Raw genomic sequence first — 23,510 nt, 5'->3', positions numbered from 1 at the left:
TACCTCTATCTATGCCCATCAAATACTGCACTGGAGCAACAGAACCTAAACAAAGCCAAATTCTTACTTCAAAGAAACCCTAATTTCTACATAAGTAATGCAGAAAAAGCAAGCTACTTCTATCAAAATATTTTATTTTGAAAAGCACAGGAACAATGGGATTTGTCACCAGCAATATGCTATTTGCAACAAATTGCTCTTCTTGCAATATTTTATTTCCCTAAAGAGTTGTGTGGGTGGGTTCCAGGTTAGATTTTGTCAGAACAAACCTGTTCCCACAACCCTTCTTCATTTTTTTTGTAGATGCGAGGTTTCCTGTCAGGGAACAGGGACCGAGATGGGAAGGGATGTTCTTTTAGAAATGTTAATGTAGATCTAATGTGGGAAACAAAGTGGGGGGGCTCAGCCAGGGGCGATGTGGAAAGGTTCTGAAAAAGAAGATGGAAGCAAGAGCTGTCTGACATTCAGGACACAACGTTCTCATTATCCTGCCCTTCTAGATGGTTATTCCCCACCCTCCCAGGGACAGCAGTGCACTGGGAAAAGTTGTGACAGACCACAACACCCCTCTCTCTACTCAGCTAGAAGGCAAAAAACCCCAACCAACCAGTTTGTTTCAGGTACCTGTAAAATCTGTGCATCGTCTTGTTCCAACCAGAAATCCACGTGTGGGAAAGGCCCCCAGAAATAAGGCCCGATCCGGAGCTGTTCTGTCTTTGCATCGTAGATGTTGGTCAGCTGTAACAACACAGGGAGGCTGCACAGGCAGCCAGGGCTCCCACACAGGGAGAGCTCCCCTCAGCCTGGCCCGACCCAGCTCAGCCCTGCCTCCCTCCAACTGCACTGACAGCCCCCAGCTCCTCTGACAGACACAGCCTGAAACGGCAACAACAAACCCAGAACACAGAGAGCTAACAAAGGATCTTCTCCTCAAACTCGGGACGTTTCATTGGCCCTGACTGGTCTCCCCATTTTCCCTGTTCCTTTTACTCACTGGTGCTCCTGTTAAAACGTGGGCTGAACGCAGATCCTCATCCGGCCCTTTCTCTGGGAAGGTTGCAGGGAAAATCTCTGCTGTTTTAACATTTACAGCTGGTAGGAAATAGAGATTAAATACAGTAAGAACTGATTGTTTCAAGGCATTTCTTTACAACAGCCATGTCCCCAACAACACTGTTGCAGAACTGCAGAACCCTTCACACACTTGTATTTCTCAGACCCCAAGCCTGCAATAGCACATTTCTACTTCATTTCCTTTGGCAGCATTTCAATATTCCAGACATGAGTGAACTAATTAGAAAAAACACTGAGTAATCAAAGAGAAGAAGATTAAATTCTAAGCATAAATGTAGTGCAGTAGCTTGATGCTGATGAACTCTTAAGTGCAGTTAAAGGAAAAAAATCTGTTTGCATTTGTACACGGCCTCTCCTATGTGTGCAATTCCCCAGCTGTGGCACCGCAAGAAATGCATTTTTACCTATGCCTCTGACAGCAGTGTGCAACTTTAGGGTGGACTTTCCTCAGCCATTAAAAGCAGCCCATTTACTACTGGAATCTGAAATGCAATCCAGTTAACAGAAGAAATTCAATTCTAATTTAACTAACTCACCTATTCCATAAATGATTGGAAAGTGAATATCCTGTTCTTCTCTGTCATTTAGTTCTGTAACAAAGAAAAAAAAATTCAAACTTGTAGGGCTTTGGATTTAGTCTGAGCAGCATCTGTTTAATTGTATGTTGTTGGAGAGCACGAGATCTGATGTTGCACAAGACAGAATTAACAAAGGAAGCTTGAAAGAAATGCGGAAAAGAAGGCAGAAGTCAGTAACAACACACGTGGGACCTGGAGCTGCCTCCTAACAGAACATCCAACTCCAACTGCTGGAGCCTGCCTGGAGTCCTGCATGGACAATTTACAGGATAAAAACCACAGTGCAGAACCACCCTGATGCCAAGGTTCAAAGATGTGAGTCACCAACATCTCTGACATGGAAAGAGGATGGAAATGTGACCTCAACCTAATACAAAGAAAAGGAAATTACTTCTCCACGTGACATCGCACACTCTGAACTAACTGAAGTTTGTGAATTAACCAGCAGCCCAGCTGAACAAAGGTCTGTAAGTGCCCTTCTCAGCTGTAAGATATCCACAGGTACAGAGCCTGTTCCTTGGGATAAACATGCCAAAATACCCTGGCCATGATTATGAGTTGGTTGCAGTGCAGCAGCCCTTGTAAGGAGTGAATCCCCCCTGCACTGGCTCTCTGACATCACCACACACACTCCAGCAGCAAAACTGAAAATTACACATCAGTATGGGGGACTTGTGCTGTTCTTTCTTACAGGACAGAGGAAAAGCCATGTCTGAGAAGCCCCCTGCCCTTTTATTTCAGGAAATGTACTCCCAAACCCAAGGGAACATCTTCTTACCTGTTACACAGAAAGTCACTAAATGAACATCCTCTGGCTGGAGGTCAAACGCTCCTGTGACAAGGACAGCAAAAACGTCAGTGAGTGGTGGCAGGGCACTGCTGTCTGGGGGTGAGGGGCACACACCTAAACCCCTGCCCCAGGCAGGGCAACACTGCAAACAGGCTTCTGTACATTTCCTTCAAACTAACAGGAATTTACAGAGAGGGGCCATTTGTAACAGCAAAAATCTGCTAAGAAAGTGCTCTGCCATTTCCTCCTTCTACTGACACTGGTTTAGCTCTGCCTTTCACCAGAAAATCCCTCTTTTTGTTTGAAGTTGTGATAGCAATACAGCATTACTGATTCAAGTTGTACCTTGATGCATGAAAATCAGAAGGTTAAAGTAAGTTAACCAAAATACTTTGTTCTGCACAGAACTCTCACATGACACGTAACACACATCACATGTCATAGCCACAAGGCTGCAGCCCAGGGCCTTTAGTTTCCCTTTTTGTTTACCCCCTTAAACACCTCCCTCCAATCCTGACCACTGCCCCATCCCCGCCTCCTCCCCACTGCAGTGGGGCAGAGACCTCTCCAGAAGTGAGAAGGTGCTTGGCACAAGCCAGAGCACTCCCAGGTAAGCAGGCACTTTCCAATTGTAAATAAAGCACTGCCATCACTCCTGCGGACTATGGATTTTATAAACAGACCTGGCATTTTTCATTAGACAATTGCAAACAGTAATTACATTTTACCTCATCATGTTAAGGCATGAACTGAGTGGTAACTAATGAACCATCCATATGTACAGATTTGGAGAGTGACACTTGCCCAAGATCCCACAGGAGATGAACAGGAATCAAGGCAGGAACCAAAGCCCAGCTGAACTGCACCCAACTCTGCACACCGAGTGTGAGCCAGGGAGAAGTGACAGCATCAGACCCTGTGGCCCAGGCTCTGACCACGGGCAAGCCCCAGCAGCCCAGCCCCTCTCAGGCAGAGAAAAAGACCCTTCAAAGTGAATCCATTTCTCTCCAGTAAATGACTGGGCACTCAGACTACAAACAAACTACCCAAATCCAGCCAGAACTATTTTTTTTTTTTGGACATGAGAGTGGAAAAAACGTGAACTTACTAAGAAGCTGATTAGTAAGTTTTTGTGATAACTGCCTATCATCATTGAAACCTCCAACTAGGTGCACTTCCAGCCTAACAGAGATGGAATAACAGGAAACAGCAATTAAAAAGACATCTCAAAATGAATAGCTCTACAAAATAATCCCCAGCCCGAATTGCAAAGCAATCATTAGAGAAGCCTCATTTATTACAATCACATGCACCAAGCTGGTTTGCATTTCAGAGCAAGTTATGATAATTCCATTCTGAAAACTTCAGGGATCACCCAGGAAATGGCACAGGAACAAGCCTGAAGAGGCATTAAATACATGCAGTTCTATCCCAGGGGTATCTCTCGCATCTCTGGTTTGGACTGAACTTTGTAATCATCTTTCAGTTAATTAAACTTGAAGATTTTTGTTCCCTCCTCACAACTATTCTGGACCATGCAGCAAGGTTCTTCTCTAAGCAGTGTCTATATAAAGTCCTTACAAATCATGAATCTAAGTTCATGAGCTAGCTTTTGTTCTTAATAAACTACAGGGGCAAAAACCTGCACATCCAGAAAGAAGCTTGTCTGCTAAATTAAATTGTGTTTCAGAGCTTTTTACCCACTGTCCTGTCCTCCACACATTTTTTTTTTTTAATGTGAACTTACAAAATTTTCTGATGGATTATCAGATACTGAAAAGAATTTACAAACACTCTGAAGGGAAAAATATAATATAAACCAAAAACCAGTTATATGGAAAATTTTGGAAAATCTCAAACAAAAGTTAAATAAGAAACAAGCCCCATGGTGGCATTTTACAGAGACACTCTTCAGAACAGAACCGTGCTTTAAACAACTGCTAAAAATACCCCCAAAATCATCATCAGGAGGTAAAAATCAAGGAGGTAAAAACCTTCACTTTGCATGCGGCTGCTGATCAGGAGGCATTTCCTGCACAGCTCCCTTGTCTGAAGCCCACAATCACCTCACAGCTCCCCGCCACACGAGCTGCAGAAGCTTTGAGAGCAGCAAACACAAGGAGGGAGCAAAGCTGACCTGCCACAGCCTGGGGAGCTGGAGAAGGACTTCACAGAGCTCATGATCAGCGACACCTCGGCCTCGGTGTCCGAACCATCGCAGTGCGTCAGGCACGTGGCTCCACTGCCTGGGGACAGGGACACCAACAGGGACTCAGTGACAGGGACACCAACAGGGACTCAGTGACAGGGACACCAACAGGGACTGAGTGACAGTGACACCAACAGGGACTGAGTGACAGTGACACCGACAGGGACTGAGTGACAGGGGCACCGACAGGGACTGAGTGACAGTGACACCGACAGGGACTGAGTGACAGGGGCACCAACGGGGACTCGGTGACAGGGACACCAACGGGGACTGAGTGATGGGGACACCAACGGGGACTGAGTGACGGGGACACCAACAGGGACTCAGTGACACCAACAGGGACTCAGTGATGGGGACAACAAGGACTCAGTGACGTGGACACCAACAGGGACTCAGTGATGGTGACACCAACAGGGACTGAGTGACAGGGGCACCAACAGGGACTGAGTGACGGGGACAGCAACAGGGACTCGGTGACAGGGACACTGACAGTGGCAGTCCCCAGAGCTGCAGGGGGGAGCTGCCCCACCACTGCCTCCAGCAGGGGCCCTGACTCCACATCCTCTGCATGGGCCATTATAAAATCAGCACAGCTCCCGTGAGGGGTACAAGTGCCCTCTGAACAGGACCAGGCAGTGTCCCTAATGTCACAAATCCAGGCACACAGGGGGGATCTTTCCACACCTTCTACCTCTGCAATGTCCAAACCCTGCGCTGCCAGACTGCTGGACACAGCCCAGGGCTGCAACACCCCCGGCCACAGGGGCAGAGCAAGGTAAAATCTGCTCAGGGAGCAACAAGAGCACTGAACCTCTCACACTGAACACACCAACCCTCTGAGAGAGTCTTTAATTAACACATTATGTGACTTTTGGGGATTCGGGTTTGTATTAATGTAACTGCCACATAAACCAGTACTAATTCCTTATTTCAGGGGTACAGGCTTTGCTCTGGACATCCTCTAGACATACCTGTGTGTCGGAGCACAACTATGTGGCAGGTAGTGGCATCATCTGATCCCAGAATGGAAACAGAACCTATTTTAAAGGAGGAAAACACTGTAAGAAATCAGCTCTCACAATCACTGCTTCAGGACAAGAAGAAATGTTTACGTTCCTACACACCATCTTTAGGGGTAGTCACTGCAAACTCTCTCTGCTGGACATAGAGAAGGCCTTTGGGTTCCACAATCTGAGCAGGCTGACTTCTCAGAAGTTTTGCCTTTTCCTAAAGATAAATGATAACAGATACTACAGTGGCTGAATTCTCAGGTGTATCCATTACTTCACAGAAACATCACCTCTGAAAAGCAAAGGGACTCAGGTCAGAGAGAAACATGTGTGTTTTGTACTACAGAATATGCTGAATTCTAAAGTTTTTTGCTTTGCTGACACTGATCAAGCTAATAGTTAACTCACATCATTCCAGAGAGACACGAAACACCTTTCCCTATGACATGGACCATAAAATGGAGGCATAATAAAAAGCATTTGGACTGGGCAAAGTTTACATTAGCTAGTACCAGAACTGATCTCAAAAGTTTAATCAGAACAGGAAACTTGAAATACAGGAGTTTCAGTTTTCTTCTGCCATAACCCAGAATATTTATTTTGCACTTATCAAAATACAGTTGTTCGTTAGCTTGGCTGGTGTGTGGAAAACCCGGATTCCTGGGCAATGACTACCGCAGTGCTTCATCACAGATCTGCGGGGACGAAGTGAATTTCCCTTCTGGGCTCAAAAAACACTTCACAGCTTTATCAAATTTGCCCCGGTTTTCTGCATAATCTCAGGGTCTGTAAAGAAACAGCTTCTGATGGGAAAAACAGCTCCCCAAGCAGCTCTGCTCACATTCCTGGCTCGCATTCCGCCGTTAAATGACAACATTCATACCCCGGAAGCAAGGTCAGCACCTTCCAGAGCGCCCACCTTGACTTTTTATCGCCAGTTTTTGTCATTTCACGCAGAGAGGGCCCGCCCGGCCCTGCCGGGGCACCCCCACCCCGGCGGCACCGTCACCGATTGATTTATTTTCCACCACCCCGCGGGTCTCCGCTGTCAGAGCGCGGGGAACGCGCGGGGTCGAGGCCGCCCCTGCCCCGGGTCGCTTCAACCCGCGGCCGCCCCGGCTCCGCCACCCGCCCCGCCCGGCCGCGACCGCCGTTTCACCCCGGCAGGGCCCCCTCACCTCGAGGTGCGGGTGGGCGCGGATCATGTCCCCCGTGGGCCGGGCCAGGTCCACCCGCGCTCCGTTAACCAGCAGCGGCATCTCGGCGGGCCCAGAGCCCCGAGGCGGCTCCGCTCGCTGCCCAGGCCGCGCCGGGCCGGGCCGGGCCGGGCGGCGCCGCGCGGGGCGCCGGGAAAGCGCCAACACGGCCCCGCCCGCGGCACCGCCCGCGGCTGCACCGGGCTGGGGCTGGGCACGGGACCGGGAACGAGCCCCGGGGCTGGGGCCGGGACCGGGAACGCGCACCGGGGCTGACCGAAACACGCCCGGCCTCGGCGGCCCCGCCTCACGATCTTAACACGGTCACCTTGAAGAGATTCCCCCGCCTCTCGCCACTGCGGGGCGTCCTTAAGTTGTGGTATGAATAGTAACACTTATAGCCACAAATTGACAAATCACTGAATTATTAAGGTTGGGAAACACCGCTGAGATCATCGAATCCGACCTCTGTCTGAACATCACTGTGTCAACTGTACCATGGCACTGAGCACCTCATTAAATGCCTCCAGGGACGGTGACTCCACATCCACCTGGACAGCCTATTCCAATGTCTAATCGCCCTTTCTGTGAAGAAATCATTCCCGATGTCCAACATAAACCTCCCCTGACAGTGTAAGGTTACATCCTCTTGTCCTTCACTGGGTACCTGGGAGAACAGGCCGATCCCCACACCACCACCCTCTGCCCAAGCAACCACCCAACCACCCAAGCAATCCAAGGTGGATTTTCAGACAATTGCAAAGATTACTGTTTTTCCTTGACCAGGATGTTTTTCTCCAGCTGTCTGTGGAAGACACTACAAGAACTACAGTAGCAGCAGAGTTATTTCACCCTGCAGGGAATGTGGACAGCCAGGCACACACACAACTGCCCACAACCCTGAGACAGGAAAAGCCAAGACCTGAGCTCAGCCTTTCCATCCATCTTCACAGAAGTGAACTGTCCCTGGAAGTGTTCCAGGCCAGGCTGGACTGGGCTCTGGGCACACTGGGCTCGTGGAAGGTGACCCTGCCAGTGACAGGTTGGCTGGAACTAGATGATCTTTAAGGTCCCTTCCAACCCAGGCCCTTCTATGACTTTATGATTCTATAGCAGATTAAATGCTTTCTTCAAAAGATACATTGCATTTCTCATGAGGTAAAGCTTGGGATGAACATTCTTCTCACAGCTGTTGGTATTTACAAAGTCTCTTTAGCAAAACACCAGTACCTGCCAGCACACCTCCTGTAATTACACTGAGCAAACCAGAGCTGTCCCAGCAAAGGTTCCAGAAAAACTTAAACAAAACTGTGTAACTTCAGTGCAGACAGGTCAAAGCCTGCACATTACACTTATGGGGTTTTTTGTTTGTTGGTTTGGTTTGGTTTTGTTTTTTTTTTTTTTTCTTTCCATGATCCATGGAAGCTCCTGAATCACATACCTGGTATTACAACTGGGAAAGTTTTACCTATCTTCATTTTGGAAGTAGTGTCTGAAAGGCATCTGTCAAAGGATGTTTTCCTTGCTGTTGATCTGAGGGTTCTTCCGTGCCAGGAGAAAATGCAATTATTTCAGATAGAAATCTATTGTTTATTACTCAGGACTGACAATAAAGAGCACTACAATGAAAACCAAAACCTCTCAGTTTATACCATGAAGAACAGATCCACTTACACACTTTGCAGTGTCATCCCCAAAACTCATTTCTGAAGTCTGTCAGAATGAGCACTGCAACTCTGAGAAGTCAGGCGACACAGAGGGCACCTCAGTTACATACAGAAATGTGGTTTTCTCAAGGATGATAAGAACTGCACTGTTTGCATCAAACTTTATTGGCTCCAAATATAAATGTTGTCCTGAAAGCCTCCAAGTTCAGATTCTAAAGAAGGGCAATTGGAGTTTAGTCTCAAATGCATAAAATTTTCAACTAAATGTTACACGAATAAAATTTCTTATTTTTCCCATTGTTTGTATTCTTATTCAAATCTAAAAGCCAGCAACCATGAAAAGGAAAGACACCTCTGTAGAGAAACTTTACACTGACTGACAGACATATTGACAACACAAAGACACCACTGACACCATCACTCCCTTTCCACAAGGAAGATTTTCTTTTCTATTTTCAGCATACACATATAAACTTCAAATATGGCAAATAAATACCTGTCTCGGAGCGCTTCACAAGCACCCCAAAGAAAACTATCTACAAATAATACATTCAGCTACTCCCTCATTTTCAACACTTCCAACAACCACCACTTTTACATGTCTGAACTTTCCTAGCTGGGAGAAGTGTGTGTCAGCTACAGATTTAAGGAGGGATAATGCTTTCTGTCTGAGTGCACTTCCCACTAGCAAGTGGCTTCACCAAGTATGGTTCTACAGGAAAAGCTGAAGAGATGTGTGTGGAAGAACCACTGCCAGTCTGGATTCATGCCCTGCCTATTGAGAGATGTCCTGGTTTAGGGCAAATTTGGGAGGAAACTTCCAAAGGGGTCCCTCTCTAGAAAGCAGATTCAAACAACATAGCCACTGACTGCTTTATCCCAATACAGACTAGGTGAAACTAAATGCAATCAGTACAGTTTTTTCCACTTTCTCGAGCCCCACATTGGGTACCAATAAATGGTGCCCTAGGACAAGAAATTACACCATTAATTTGAAACCACCTCAAGAAGAGTCACCAGAGTCAGAACACTGACAGTGGAATTCTAGCCCCCACACAAATCTGCAGGAAGGAACACCAGAATCTCACCTCTGATATATAAAACCTTGCAGAGAAACATTAGTAAATGAAGTTCTGAAGAGTCGGAAAAAACTATTTAAAAAAAAATCCTTCTAAGTCATAAAAACCATTTCAATGTGAAATTTGTAAAATATCACCCTATTTATTCTCTAAGCTTCTGTAGCAACATATGACTTTACTATAACATATCTGTAGAAATCTGGTGACTAAGAAACAGTAATTTTTCTTAAATGTAGTTACTTCAACATTGCCAGTTTGGAAAGTTGAGTCAAGTCTCTTTCCAAAGCAAAACATTGCACACAATTTTGAACCTTTTCCCTCCTGGTTGTCCGTGTCACAGTGGGTACGGCACGTAACAGTCTGCAGGGGAGCCAATGCTGCTCACAGGGCTCCGTGTGTTGGACTCGTAAGAATTTGGTGCAATTTCAACCACACCATCATTTTGAGGAGTTTCTCCTTTCAAAAAGTCATCGTCTTCATCTTCAGAAGTACCCTGCAAAAATTTAAAGCGATCAGTGAGAGCAAAAAAAACTGTCAAACCTTAATAGAGACCTGGATTTACACTGTGATTGTCACAACCAGTTGGAATGGTAAGAGAGTTTGATGTACTCTGATTATGAAATATGGGAACTAAACAACATCTACAGGGTGGATTTTCCAGTGACATCATGATGTCCATTTTCTGAGCACATTCACAAAGCTTTCACAGGGCTCCTGTGCTGCAGAAGAGGGAGAAGCGCTCTCAAGGCAAGAATGGATCAATTCCTAAAGCTTCCAAATTACAGTCAGTTTCCCCTAAATGTATACTGTACTCTATCTACTTTAAACAGTATTCTGCAATAAAAGCAGCTGATAGTTGAAATGTGTTTGGATCAGGGAAGATTACCTTTTTAATGGGTTTCTTCAGATTCTCAAGTTCTTCAGCACTCAGTTCTTCCCAGAACTGATACACTGGATCAATGGTCTTCTTTGATCTGAGAGAGGAAACAAAGCCCAGAATGAGTTACTGTACTCACAGTAGGGGTATTTTAATTTAAACCTTTGTAAATCTGGTTAGAATGTGGAATATGAAAGGTACAAAGGATCAGGGAGGAAAGTGAATGGCAGAAACACTGACAGTGTCCTACATGTTGTATTCATTGTTTTCTAGAAGGCACAAAGGAGTTGCTCCCTTTTCAGTTCTACCTTTTGAGTATGTAGGGGTCAAAGGGGAAGAAGCTGTCGAGGGGGTTGGTGCAGGTCTGCACAAGGTCCCCCCCAGTGCCACTCCGCACAACGGGGATGAACTGCCTGTTGTTCCTCTCAATAATCGTGTAGCAGAACACCAACTGGTATTTCCTTTAAAAAAGGGAAAAAAGAAAAGATAAGCTCTTCTGGCACACCCAAAGCAAAATTTTCAGATGGATGGTATGAAAACACAAAGTTATTTTTTAACAAATATCCCTTCTATCTTCCATTTTCCAACTGATATTAGGAGTTTGCAAGATAGTCACAAGGTAAGGAGTCTGTTCTCTTCCTCTAAGCTCCTATAAACTTTATTCCAAGTACAACCACACTGCCTCCAACACAGAGCAATCCATTTCATAGGATTGCAGGATTCCGTTGAAACTGATGTAGGAATAAACTTATCACACCTGGAATATGGGCAGTATTACATCTCAGGTAATATTCAATACTGTGCCTAACAAAACCCTGTGCTGGTTTTAAATACACACAAATTCTGTACCAAGCTGAAACTGAAGTAAATGAGCAGGTACCTGGTAATGGCAGCAAACAAGTTGACAACAGAAGGGATACAAATCTTCAGGGGGTTTAGCTGACACATGACAATGCGCTCAAAATTCAAACTCTGCAGATATGACAGACCTTCAAAATAAGAACAAATGGCCAATATAAGGTGGGTTATCATATAAAATCAACTTATTTTTAAGAATTTCCAGTGTGACATGCCTGCCCTCTTCACACCACCACAGAAGCACATCCTGGGGCACTCTCACAGTGGAGGTCTGGCCCCAACATGTGTACAAGCCACCTCATTTTATTTAGACTACAACATAAACTTACCATCAGATACTTGACTGAACTGACCACTATAAAACACAGCAACAGTAAAACTTCTGATGAATCCTTTCAAACCTAATACACTCACCTTTCCTTAAATTTCCATCCAAAAGTTGTTTATGACGGAAAATAAGTGTATAGAACACTGCCTGACACGTAGAATAGAAGGGCCCATGGAGAGCTACATCACAGTAGGCATTAGTTCCTGTATCCTGATTATCAATGTATTTATGCAACCAGTTCACCAGAAGATCCAGACATGCTTTCACTGTACTGTAGTGCAGGGAGAAAAAAGAAGTGTAAAAATAACACCTGAAATGGTTTAGAAAAGATGTTAAACAAATATTCAAGAATCTCAGCGGTTATAGAAACACCGGTAAGGAAATCTCTTTGTAAAAAAAAAGATTTTGCAATACAATACTGAAGCATTATTGTTGAAAGGACAAACCAGACTCTTTATTCAGCCTTACTGAAAAAGCATTTGGAACAGAAGACTAATTCTCTACTTAAGCTCCACAACAGCATAAATTATTTGGTTCTGCTCATGTATGAAAACAACTTACACAATGGGAATAAATTTAGCTCTTGCCAAGAAGCTGCCAATATAGCTCCCAGCAGTCTGCCTGATTACTGAAGGATTGTTTGGATCCTGCAGTTTCTTCCAAAGATGGTCTAAAAATGCTTCAGCCAATCCCTGGAAAAAAAGATACACAGAAATTGTGAGATGACACTGTTTAGTAATAGATTCCTAATACTCAATTCCCATAATTTCCATAACCAAACCATTACAAAAATCTACCTACAACTGCAGTAAATAACCACTCCTACACATGATGGAAGACACTCATTTATGTGTCTTTTTCTATACTCAGTTGTGAAAGAAAGAACAACAGTTTGTAGAGAGAGGTGGGAAAAGGGAGGGGTGGAGGAACAACAAACAGCAGACACAACCTTCAAACCAAAGAGCTAACAGACAGCATCTTTGCAATAGTTTTGGGATGCTGAAGAAACTTGTATCCCATGTCTTTGGTGCAAGAATCCAATTGATTCTTGTCAAAGAAATAAGTTTTAACAAAGTTTGTTCCTTCCCACTTGCTAAGATTCCATCTGTAAGTGGTTTATGAACAACATGGGAAGAGCAACCATAAGGAAAAAGAAAGGAGTAACAGGGAAAAAAAGCAAAGACACTAATGAATCCTGATGTAGTTGCTATCTTCAGAGTAGAATCACAGCAGGGAACTGTTTTGTACAAAAAAGGATGCAGAAATGACAGAGGACACTGCGTTTTAAAACCAGCTTTTACTCACCAATTTAAAGCTACAGATGTAAAACATGAAATACTGCACATGACATGAAGCATGGGTTGGTAAAATGAGCTTGTCAAAAACAGAAACCAGATCCCGATACAAATCCTTCGTGTTGCTGATGTCGAGCTTGCCTACACAACAGAGAAACAGAACAAAATGAGCCATTGCAGGGGTTTTCCTGCCCTCGTGCTGCAGAAGTGGTATTTGTATCTTTCTACACCAGTAAGAAATATGTAAGGAAAAACTGCCAACCTGACTTCTCAGTTTATCTGACATCTAGTTCAATTCTACTGCTTTTTAAGGTGGTGTAAATGAAGAATCTCTCTGTGAGCGTGCACATAAATAAAGCTGCTAGACACGCAAACTTTGCAATAATGTGTTAGCTCAGAAGAACAAGAAAAAAACACTCAGAAATAAATTAACCTGACTTGTGTGGAGAAGATACAGCAAAATGATTTCTAAATATTGTTTTAAACATATAAATCTAAGGAATTCAAGCCCTTAATACGTAACAATGAAAGGTTCTTTTTTCCCCTGAAACAAAGCCCACTGATTGATGTGTCTGGTTGCTTTCATCTATTTCCAGTCCTTGTCATGTTGAAAGGATCAACAGTTCTAACACTCAAGTAGAGCAAATGATAAAAACATTTATACCCTACCACAGCTTGGGTACAGTATCATATTAATGGGATCAGACTGTCTCCCAGTGAAGACTAAACCTCTCAAGTCCTAACTGTACCTCTCCCAGTACGGGCAGAGGCAAGAACTGCTAATGGCAGAGTTCTGCTCTATCTTGCAGTACAGAAAGCAAGAACTCCTCTCAAGTGTTTCTTACTTGTTACCAAAACAACAAATTTGGTTATAGAGCAAATGTTCTCACCATCCGCATGGCAAACATCTTTAATGTAGGAAAACAGGATGGTCATGAGGATGTCCAGGCGCTCTGCAAGTGGATGAGCCATTCTCTCAGTACTGGGAGAGACAACTTTGCTTCCTTTGCTGTCTTCATCTTCTTCCTGGTAGATAAAATGGCACATGCAGCTGTTAAATACACAAATCACAGAGACAGCAATTACAGGAAGAGTGAAACTAAATTTATCTTTCAGCAATATGCCAAAGTTTCATCTTTTTTTTTAGCTCAGCAGTCTCTCATTATACAGTATAAGCAAATTTTTGCACACTAAGCCAACTACCATGAATTCTTTAACTAGCTGTATTGCACAGCTGCTTGTGTTTTTACACAATCAAATTGATTTGCTGGATGTAACACTGGGTGTTCACATGAATAAAGCCAATACCTGAGAACACATTAATCATTTGTCAGCTCTTCAGGTTTGAAGAGCAGTGTGCAGTGCAGTAACAACAAAGTAATAATGAATTTCTACACTTAGTTCATAGCCACCCAGAAGTGATCATTTTACTAAAACAATTTTAATAGAACAAGATAACCAACCATGTCAAAAAGTCCCTCCTCTGTAGATTTTTCCTCACTAGAGGAGTTATTGGCAGTTTCTTCAGCATCTTCAATATCTTGCTGTGGAGTGCTAACCTACAGTTGCAAACAAGAAATTAATTTCTATAAACCCATGACAACAATATGAAATCAGGTTTTTTAATATTTATATAAAAGACTTGACAACATGAGTAAGTTCGTGACTAGATTTTGTCCTGGACTAAATAAACATTTTAAAAAAGGAATGATGTTCCATACACAAATGTACACTCTAAACTTTCTGAAACTTTACCTCTCCCACATCTCCCCAGACTATTACACAGTGAGGCAAAAAGCCAGGATTATTTACAGTGCTACTCCTCCTGCCTCTTTTAGGACTGTAATCCTTTTACTTCAAAGAGATGACACAACCAATCAACCATAGAAAGGGAAGCACATTCTTTGCACATTAGGGCTGAGCACCACGTGATGGTTATTTGGATTCTGGCAGAGATTCCAGGCAGGGTGTAACAGTACACACCATACAGTTACCCTCAGGTGGTGGAACATCTTTATCCTGGGAATGAAGTGCAAATTTGGCTGGGTTTATACTCATGATCACAAGTGCATTTTTCTGTCGAGTCTAAAACTGAAGCATATTTCATTTCCTAGTCAGTGTATTTTAATGCCAACCTTCCAAAAAAGGTAACACAGAATAAACTTACATCCAACTTCAGCAGCTTTTCAATAATAAGCTCCAGAATCTGAAGCCTTAGAGTTGGAAGATACACAGTAACTCGCAGCAGGTTGTGGACATAACATTCCTATAACACAAAATTAATTGGTATCAATAATAATGTTACCAGAAAGTCAAATTTCTGCAAAGGACTTCTAGAAAACAAGTTCCTTAATTTGTTACCTAAAGACCCAGAAATAGGTTTAAATAGACTGTGTTCAATCAAGAGTAACTTAATGTACAAACTAAACATTAACTTTCAGTAGTTAAGCTGTGTCACCATTAACTACTTAATCTGCTATTTCCATGCAAATTTTGCCTACTACCTCTAGACAGAGTGTAGAGTCTATAAAAAAACTCCATTTTCATAGGAGTTTATGTCTAAACTTTCTTTAGGAAAATGAAGGGTATGTTTTGCTGTATCCATAACTAGCTATGTATGCTTGATATGAGACCCAACACATCTTTATTTCAGATTATTACAATATAGCAGCAGCAATTCTGAATTGCACAGCTATGCCTCTTCAGTCATTCTCATAAATCAGGCAGCTTGACAGACAAGTTTTGTGAGCAAGCATGGGCCCACCCATGTGTACGCTATGTACAAATGCAACGTTGCAACTTTCAAAAGGCAAAACTGTCAAGTCACTGCATAAAGTCAGTTAAGTGCCACATTTAAGTACACCACAGTCTAGCTGTGAATAAGCATTGTAACACAACCTTTAATTACATGAGCACATATGATTTTTCCACAGGCCCTCTTACTCATTTTTCACAGGCTTGGTCAGTACATAAAATGGATAGAGAAAGTTTAATGAGAAGGTAAAAATTGTAAATATTTAACAACAATGTATGGACCATATTTTATTACACTTCATTTGAGCTTTGCCCTGAAAACAGCTATGTGTTTCTTCACATCTTGCTCCTTGCCGAGCTGCTAAGCAAATAAATCTCCTAACACCATGTAAGAGCTATTATCCCCCCATTTTACAGATGGGGAGCTGGTGCTTAAAGTTATTTGGATTAAGACAACAATGGCAAAAATATAAATTTAAAAAAAATTGCACTATATATAAACAACTGTGGATTTTTGAGCACTCAATGAGTTTGAAACACAGCTTTAATTGCGCTTAGCTGGAGGAGCAGGGCTTTGCCTTTCTGCAACATGGAGTGCCAACATATCAAGTTGGAACAAGTAAATAGAAAGATCAAACAAGAGCCATAACCTGTCAAAGGTTTCCAGCCTGTTTTTCAGCACACAAACACTATGCCAAAGCTGTAATAAAACCACTTGGGGCTTTACTCTACTGGCAATTTGGATTTCACCTGTAACATGCATTGTCTCTTGTTTGCTTATCAAATTCCCAGTTCCTCTGACAAAGACATTCCAGGTCTCCTTACCACACAACCTGAGACCCCTCATAAAGGACGTCCATGGTGAGCACTGATTAAGAAAGCAATCCAGTGGAAAAAATACGTGGTGATGTCATTAAAGATGAGCACAATGTCCATGCACAAGGAGCTCAGAATGCTTGGACAGCCTTACACTAAACAGACACAACCCTATACATGGTTATTATATATCTATTATTATATATATAACAATATTCTTCAAAAATCTGCATTGACTGCCATCAAATCAATTGTAATACTATACAGAACATCTACACATTTAGAATAACAGGTGAACAAATTAACAAAAAGTCACAGCTCTTACCAGAGTTCTTTCTGATTTATTAATGAAAGGAAAAAATTCCACAAGTATTGGCATGAGAAACTGTGGTGTCCTGTAATGGATTAAAAGCCAAAAATCAGACCTAGAAGTTATAGGTTAGCAAATATTGAACTCCAGCACTCTAAAGATGTACTGGAATAAGCTTATTTCACAGGAACTTTATTTTAAGGTAAGCAATTGTATAAAATGTGGTTTGGCAAGGATCACTGGACAGATATTAAGTGGCAAACTTTCACAATGCACTCGTTAGAAGCCACTTCAAATATCACTACAGAACACAGAAACCTCTATCATCACCACTCTTCCTGCTTCCCATTTGTTAACAGGATTTTCAGCTGCTGATGCCTGACAGAAACTTCATAATGATTGTATAAACCATTCTACTAGTTAATGAATACTAGGGAAAATCATGCAATGAAATGAGGTATTATATACTTCCAATTAAGGGAGGAAAAACCCCATCAGTTCACAAGTTTTAAATCTGCAAGGAAAGGGCACACAAACCCAAGGGGTTCTATACTTACGAAGGAACATATCTTGCAACAGTTTGCAATGCTCTGTGGCATGTATTGAAGTTTTCAGAGATGTCTAGAGAAAGAAAAAAGAATTCTTATGCACTTGGTTACAGAAAACTAAATCAGGAACCACTATAAAGAGTTAATATCAATTACAAAATGGAAAGATTCCCAAGGAAACTGCATTTGACAAAATTTTTTGGGGGGTGTACACTGAGGTAAATAAAACAGAAATCAATTAACTCCTAACTTTTCTTTGGCTTTGAAACAATCTAGGACTATGAACATTTTCCTATGCATTCTACTCCTACAGACACTGCACCAACAGGAATAGTTTGAAAGTAGTAAGGAGTGGGTCAGCACACCATTGATTTGAGTACAAGAAAACCTTTGACTTGGGAATCTAAGGATCTTTCTTGATGCTTTACTTGAACTCAGCTCCATTTCTTTAGTAAAAAAGGAGCAACATGCTCTGGATACATTTTTCAGTAAGGACACTACAGCAGCATATATATATCCTCTATACTCACTTTCATCATCATCATCAGAATCTGAAATATCCACATCATCTTCTCTGATGGTTATTCGAGCTAGCAGAAAGAGATTATTATATCAAAATTGTATAAATCTTACAGGTAACAAATTCAGTAGTATACACACTGGACGGCAGTCTCCACAAGGACTAAAGCATCAAAATTAGCTGTAAGGCTTTCTTAAAGTCTATTTTATTTAGAGAACCAGGAGGTTCTTGAGAACATTTCACATGATCCTCACTTCAGCTTTCAGTTTTTTAGTAGTAAGAATACTATACAGTTCATTCATTCCCAAGACATCTTCAGAACAGGATCCATATTAGCAATATGTCTTCTAGTTACAGAAAACTATCTGTATCACAATCAACATGAAAAAACTCAATAACCCAATAATTAATTGTGTCACAGGTTGTATTTATAACAAATTTATCTACCTAGGGATTTTGATGAGCAAACAAAGATTAAGAGAGAAGTAACTCACGGGGGACAAACTGTGACACGATCATGCGGAGGCACGGTCTGAGATGGACAGTTTGTGCTGACACAAGGTTGCCAAGAAAGCCCAGATATTCTTCCACTACCTCTCGGCTCCTTCTCAACCATGGCAGCTTCTAAAAGCAAGCAAAGATCAAGATGTTAAAGAAGGACAAGGCTTTTGAGGACTAAACTCTTAATTTTCCCATGTAGCAAACAGATATTTACCAGCAAAATGTTCACCAGTTGTTCAAGCTCTTTGGTCAAATATGCAACAGAAGCTCGAAATTCATGCAGCCAGTTAATGATCTGGGCATCCTTAAAATAAGCATAAAAAATAGGTAACTATTTCCATAAACAGTACTACCTATTAGCAGAAAATAACAAAATCCTTAGAAGTCAAAGATTAAGACTGTACACAGAAACTGTTTCCACACTAACATGTAAGGAATTTCTTTCAGTTGTAAAGTTCTTGAATGCAGAATCCAATCATGCCAACTCCTAAACAGCCTGCCATGAAGGCTTCAGACAGACTGAATAAAGCCTGAAACCTCCCTCACACAGAACATAAAGGAACTTAAAAGAAATGGTATTCTATCATAATTTTCTCTTCTCTTTTGCTTCAGTTTAAGCAGAAGGGACATTCAAGTCTTGAAACAGCAAGGTGGGTAACTGCAGCTATACAGAGGAGCTGTGAAACAATACTTCTGGGTATAACTACTAAATGCATATGTACATTATTGCCTAATGAAACCAGATTTAGTGAGAACAGAAGGTAAAATTCAATGCAACTTGAAGGCTATGAAAGTCAGAAACCACAGTCTGATCTAAAGAAGTGTCTTTACAATCAAGCATCAGTGACCTAAAACGATGGTATCTGGAACAGACTCAAAGGGTAGAGCAGTCAGTAACCACGAGAGACCATTTATGAAGATCCTGCATACATGTATGTGTATAAACAGACATTTTTTTCTCCATTTTGAGTTTTAATTCTGATGGTTCACACCAAGAAAAAAGCTGTTAAATACAATTTAAATGTTTAAAGCAAAGGATTTGTGTAAGCACCCGAATGACTCGTCTGACGATCACACTCAGACAGACAAACCTTAAATCTTCAGAGCCCGGACTATCAGTCTTACCTTTATGTCTGGATCTGACAGCTGATGTTTTAGCAACTCAAAATCTGTGGTGTCACCCTAGCAGGAGAAACAAAAATAAATTAATTACTCGCCTTTTTTTTCTTCAGTAAAAACTACCAGTTTCATCAATGTATCTGAACAGCCAGCTATTGCTGAACAGGTACATCAAACACAGAGAGGCAGCTCGGGAGGGCTGAAGCGGCAGTAACAGGGGCTGTCCCAGCAGACAGCCAAGGCTCTTGGCTCACTTTCAGCTGCTCTCCCTGCAGACACAGCTGGATCCCTGTGCACACTTCAGCACAAGCCAGGTTTTACATTCACCCGGCCACTCAGGTTGACTCACGGGGGAAATCTTTTCACTCGCACAGCAATACCGGCCTGGCACAAGCCCACAACGCTCAGCCGCCTTCAGTTTTTTCCCTCAGCCTTCAGGCAGGCTCTTGCGTAAGGCGGAACGCGTCCTCTCACGGAACGACCCCAGCCAGCAGCACCCGGACGCAGCGCAGGCCCCCGAGAGGCCGCAGTCACCTTTTCGTACTTGAGCAGGATCTCGCTCAGGGTCCCCCCGAACCGCACGGTCTTCCTGGGCGGGGAGCTAATGAACTCGTCCGCTCCCAGCATGGTCACGGCGCCTGCGGGAGGGGAAGCCGCGTGAGCACCGCTCGGAGGCCCGGGGCACCTCTCGGGCCCCTCCTCAGCAGGGAGAGCCGCAGGGGCCGCCGCTCCCCTCCCGAGGGTCCCCCCCGCTGCCCGCCCTTGCCTTGCGCCGGCGGCCGCGCCCGCGCTAGCGGGGCCCGCGGCGCCGCGCCCCGCGCCCGGCGCGTCCCGGCTGCCCGCGCTGCCACATGCCCATGCCGCTGCGGCGGAAACGGCGCGGCCGGGCGGAAACCGCGCCCCGCGGCCCGCCCCTCGCACCGCCGGGCCGCCCGCCCCCCGTACCGCCCCTCGCACCGCCGGGCCGCCCCCCGCACCGCCGGGCCGCCCGCCCCTCGCACCGCCGGGCAGCACCGCGCCGCGCCGCCGGGCGGCTCCACGGAGCGGCACCGAACGGGGGCCGGGCGGCGGCACCGAGCGGGCACGGAGCGCCAGGAAGGGAGGGAGCAGCCGCGGCGCTGCCTCCGCCCGCTGTGGTGCGGAAGGGCCGAGGGAGCCGGGCAGGGGCACGGAGAGGGCCTTCCCCGCCTCATACGCGGGATGAAGCCGGGCAAGAGGAGCGGGAAGCTCTACTCTCGGCACCGTCCCGGTTTGAACACTGACTCCCGGTAGCGCTCCCAGGTCCCGGGGTGCGTGAGCAGAAATCCAGATTAATCCCCAGGGCCATGGTGGAGCGATCCCATCACGGGATCCTTCACACGCGAGCGCTCCCCGAGCCCTTGGGCAGCTCCCCGTGAGCGGTGGGAGCCGCGGGCTGCCCCTCACAGCCCAGGTGACACCAAGGGCACGGCCAGCCTGGCTTATCAAATAAAAACTGAAGGGATAAAGGATAAACTAAATGGTCCGAACAACTTAATTGAGCTTAAAGAGGGACAAGAATCTGCTCTAAACAAAGCGGAGTTTGACCTTGGGTCAGACCCAGTAATGAGTTTGCTAGAACAGAGACACAGGAACTTCAAGTGAGATTTCTGGATGTTTTCATCCTCCCTGTGTAGGCTGGGTCTATATTAAAGCACCAGTCGTTAAACAAAATGTGTTTTGGTCTTTTCTGTCTCAGAGCTAGTAACTGGTTTTGCCCCCAAAAGACTGTATACACAAATTCTACTGCTAGAGCAAGCTGGTTAAGTATGAACAGAGCCTTGCATTTCCTGTGTAGTTCTTCAGTAACATCCAATCCACTCAAAACTTTGGCTGAGTATGTAACATTTACTTCACCCATTCACACAAACTAGCTACAGCAACACGTTGCCATTATATGACCTAGCCCTCTCAACTTGCTGTACACTTAGGCTTCTTTTCTACACAAACTGCTACTGTAATAGTTATGTCGCTCCCAGCAACTCTTACAAGTCATATCAAACAGATTTTTGTAGGCAACTAATAATTTGTTACTAATAATTTAACCTTTCCCTGATGAAGATGTTCCCATTTAAGTAGACACTACATACTACATGAAAATTTCCATTAAAATCTAACAACCATTCAATCCATCTACATAGTTAGAAGCTGGGGGCTGGTGGTTTTCCTTTAGTGGAATGTAAGATGACATTTTGAGTTAGTTTTAAGGCTTAACTAGATGCAAAAGGCTCCTGTAGCCACACTTCAGGAACTAGTTTGGTCCTTTGTGATTCTGGCTAAGATTCTAAACAGCACACATGGGACTTCCCTCAATGGCTAGAGGAATTCTACTTTTAGCTGTACAGTTTTGTTCACTAACAGCAAGCAGTCCTAAACACGTCCAAAAGCTTCCTTCCAGCCAACAATGTAGAAGTTCTTTGAATGGACTTTGTGCTGCATTGAGCAGAGCTGATAAGGATATCGTGAAACTAAAATAGTGTTAAATATTTGTTAATGTGTAACTGCAGATGATTCCCAGTTTCTGTTTAGTATTAGCCTTCCTGATTTAGAAGGCGAATTGATTGCATGAAACAGTGACTGGATACATTTTCAAAAAGAAAATAGTTACAATACTTACAGCAGGCATCATTGCTCCACAGCAAGTACTGTCTCTCCCATGGTTTGGCTTCATCATCTCAGTAACCTTCTGGTGCTTTAGGGCTTCTCTGTGGTTCACATCCTCCTTAACTGATAGATCAGCTCCTATATTTCACTTTTAAAACATATACAATTCATACTAGTAAACTAACTGGAATTACACAACTTTTGAGTGAAGTTCCACTCTAGCTACCATCTTATGCAACAATCATTAAGTACTGATACTAGATTTAAGATTAATTACATTGTAATACACAAAGAATGCAAAGGCCTGCTCAATTCACTCTAGTAATTATTATTGCAACACTCGAGTAGAAAATTTTGGTTTTCACAAACTAAGTATGTGAATTACATGTATGAGTTTTGGCATAATTTATAGCTATTAGTAATCATTCCACTTATTAAACATCATATTTCATAACTCACTTTATAAATGAAACTATGGGGAATCAGAAGAAGCAACTTTCTCTGTTCAGAACCATGAAATGAAAAAAAAATTGCAAATGAAAACTGATCTACAGGTTTTGAGGGAGGAGCTTCTTTGGTTTGTTTGGTTTTTTTTAATCAGACCATTGTAACACTGCAGTGGTGTCACATTGCAGTTCCATTAAAAGGAGGAAACAAATTGCATACACCTCCTAAAAACTGCAGATAATAAAAGAGAAATCACATTGCAGACCTTCAAGTTTAGTGTTCTTCTGAATTTGTTAAACGATAGAGCATTTGGGAAACATTTAAAAATTAGAATATGCATAGAGATGAAGCTACTCCAGTAATCTTACAAGAAAACACTGAAAGACGTTTCAAGAGTTCACAAGGAAGTACAGCCACAGTGTTCTTAGTAAACATTCTCCTTAATTCCATCTCTGGCATTCAATGAGGTGTGGCATAGAACAATCGTGCATTGAAACTTTAAGACCTACCAGTATTTGCTGATGGTGGCATCAAACTCTTGATTTATTTTGATTAACTCTTCAGTTAGTTCAAAAACTGAAGAACTCCTGAGGAATTTCTCCACACAATTTTATCATTAGCACAGTTTTAGATATCATTAGCATTAATATAAATCTTTTTCCAGTTATTGTTAAAGTTTTATAAAGCCTTGGAGTACTGGTTCATCAACAGGGTTTCTTTTGGTCGTGTTCCATCCCTCAAATGCTTCAGCATTAGGAAAATGATTTCCAACCTCACTTGACTAAAAATGCTTCTTGCAAGAGTCATCACATTACATCATTTGTAACTCCAAAGAATGTATTTGTATGCCAACATCACTGATGTTACTTGTCTACTTATAAAATCTCAGATTCCAGGTTATTTCAAAATAAC

The 23,510-nt window shown here is 43.2% G+C and overlaps 2 protein-coding genes across 4 annotated transcripts; both read right to left on the bottom strand.

The window, feature by feature from the left end:
- Positions 1 to 114: 114 nt before the first annotated feature.
- NTAN1 (N-terminal asparagine amidase) lies at positions 115 to 7,127 on the bottom strand. 2 transcript variants are annotated; one of them, XM_063413986.1, is made up of 10 exons: positions 6,840 to 7,127; positions 5,776 to 5,878; positions 5,623 to 5,688; positions 4,580 to 4,688; positions 3,551 to 3,624; positions 2,431 to 2,484; positions 1,611 to 1,664; positions 995 to 1,092; positions 625 to 738; positions 115 to 428 (listed from the first exon to the last, which is right to left on the bottom strand). In XM_063413986.1, exons 1-10 carry the CDS (start codon positions 6,918 to 6,920, stop codon positions 249 to 251), a joined length of 933 nt encoding a protein of 310 aa, XP_063270056.1. In that variant the 5' UTR covers positions 6,921 to 7,127; the 3' UTR covers positions 115 to 248. The 2 variants fall into 2 exon arrangements, with proteins under 2 accessions (XP_063270056.1, XP_063270055.1); XM_063413985.1 differs by having other exon boundaries at positions 271 to 428; positions 625 to 775; positions 6,840 to 7,067.
- A 1,543-nt stretch (positions 7,128 to 8,670) lies between these two features.
- RRN3 (RRN3 homolog, RNA polymerase I transcription factor) lies at positions 8,671 to 23,428 on the bottom strand. Of its 2 annotated transcripts, none has more exons than XM_063414043.1 (18): positions 22,165 to 23,428; positions 20,064 to 20,167; positions 19,536 to 19,592; positions 18,625 to 18,714; positions 18,404 to 18,533; positions 17,920 to 17,979; positions 17,399 to 17,462; positions 16,857 to 16,926; positions 15,129 to 15,227; positions 14,425 to 14,520; positions 13,852 to 13,987; positions 12,972 to 13,102; positions 12,228 to 12,358; positions 11,753 to 11,937; positions 11,361 to 11,469; positions 10,789 to 10,941; positions 10,490 to 10,577; positions 8,671 to 10,096 (listed from the first exon to the last, which is right to left on the bottom strand). In XM_063414043.1, the coding sequence occupies exons 2-18, from the start codon at positions 20,154 to 20,156 to the stop codon at positions 9,938 to 9,940; spliced, it is 1,851 nt and encodes a 616-aa protein (XP_063270113.1). In that variant the 5' UTR covers positions 20,157 to 20,167; positions 22,165 to 23,428; the 3' UTR covers positions 8,671 to 9,937. The 2 variants fall into 2 exon arrangements, with proteins under 2 accessions (XP_063270113.1, XP_063270112.1); XM_063414042.1 differs by lacking the exon at positions 22,165 to 23,428 and adding an exon at positions 20,296 to 20,453.
- Positions 23,429 to 23,510: the final 82 nt, after the last annotated feature.

The sequence above is a fragment of the Prinia subflava genome, chromosome 17 (genome assembly GCF_021018805.1).
Source record: "Prinia subflava isolate CZ2003 ecotype Zambia chromosome 17, Cam_Psub_1.2, whole genome shotgun sequence".
In the NCBI taxonomy this organism is placed as follows: Eukaryota; Metazoa; Chordata; class Aves; order Passeriformes; family Cisticolidae; genus Prinia; species Prinia subflava.
Note: the sequence above shows the minus strand (reverse complement) of the source record. Positions and strands in the feature narration are given on the sequence as shown.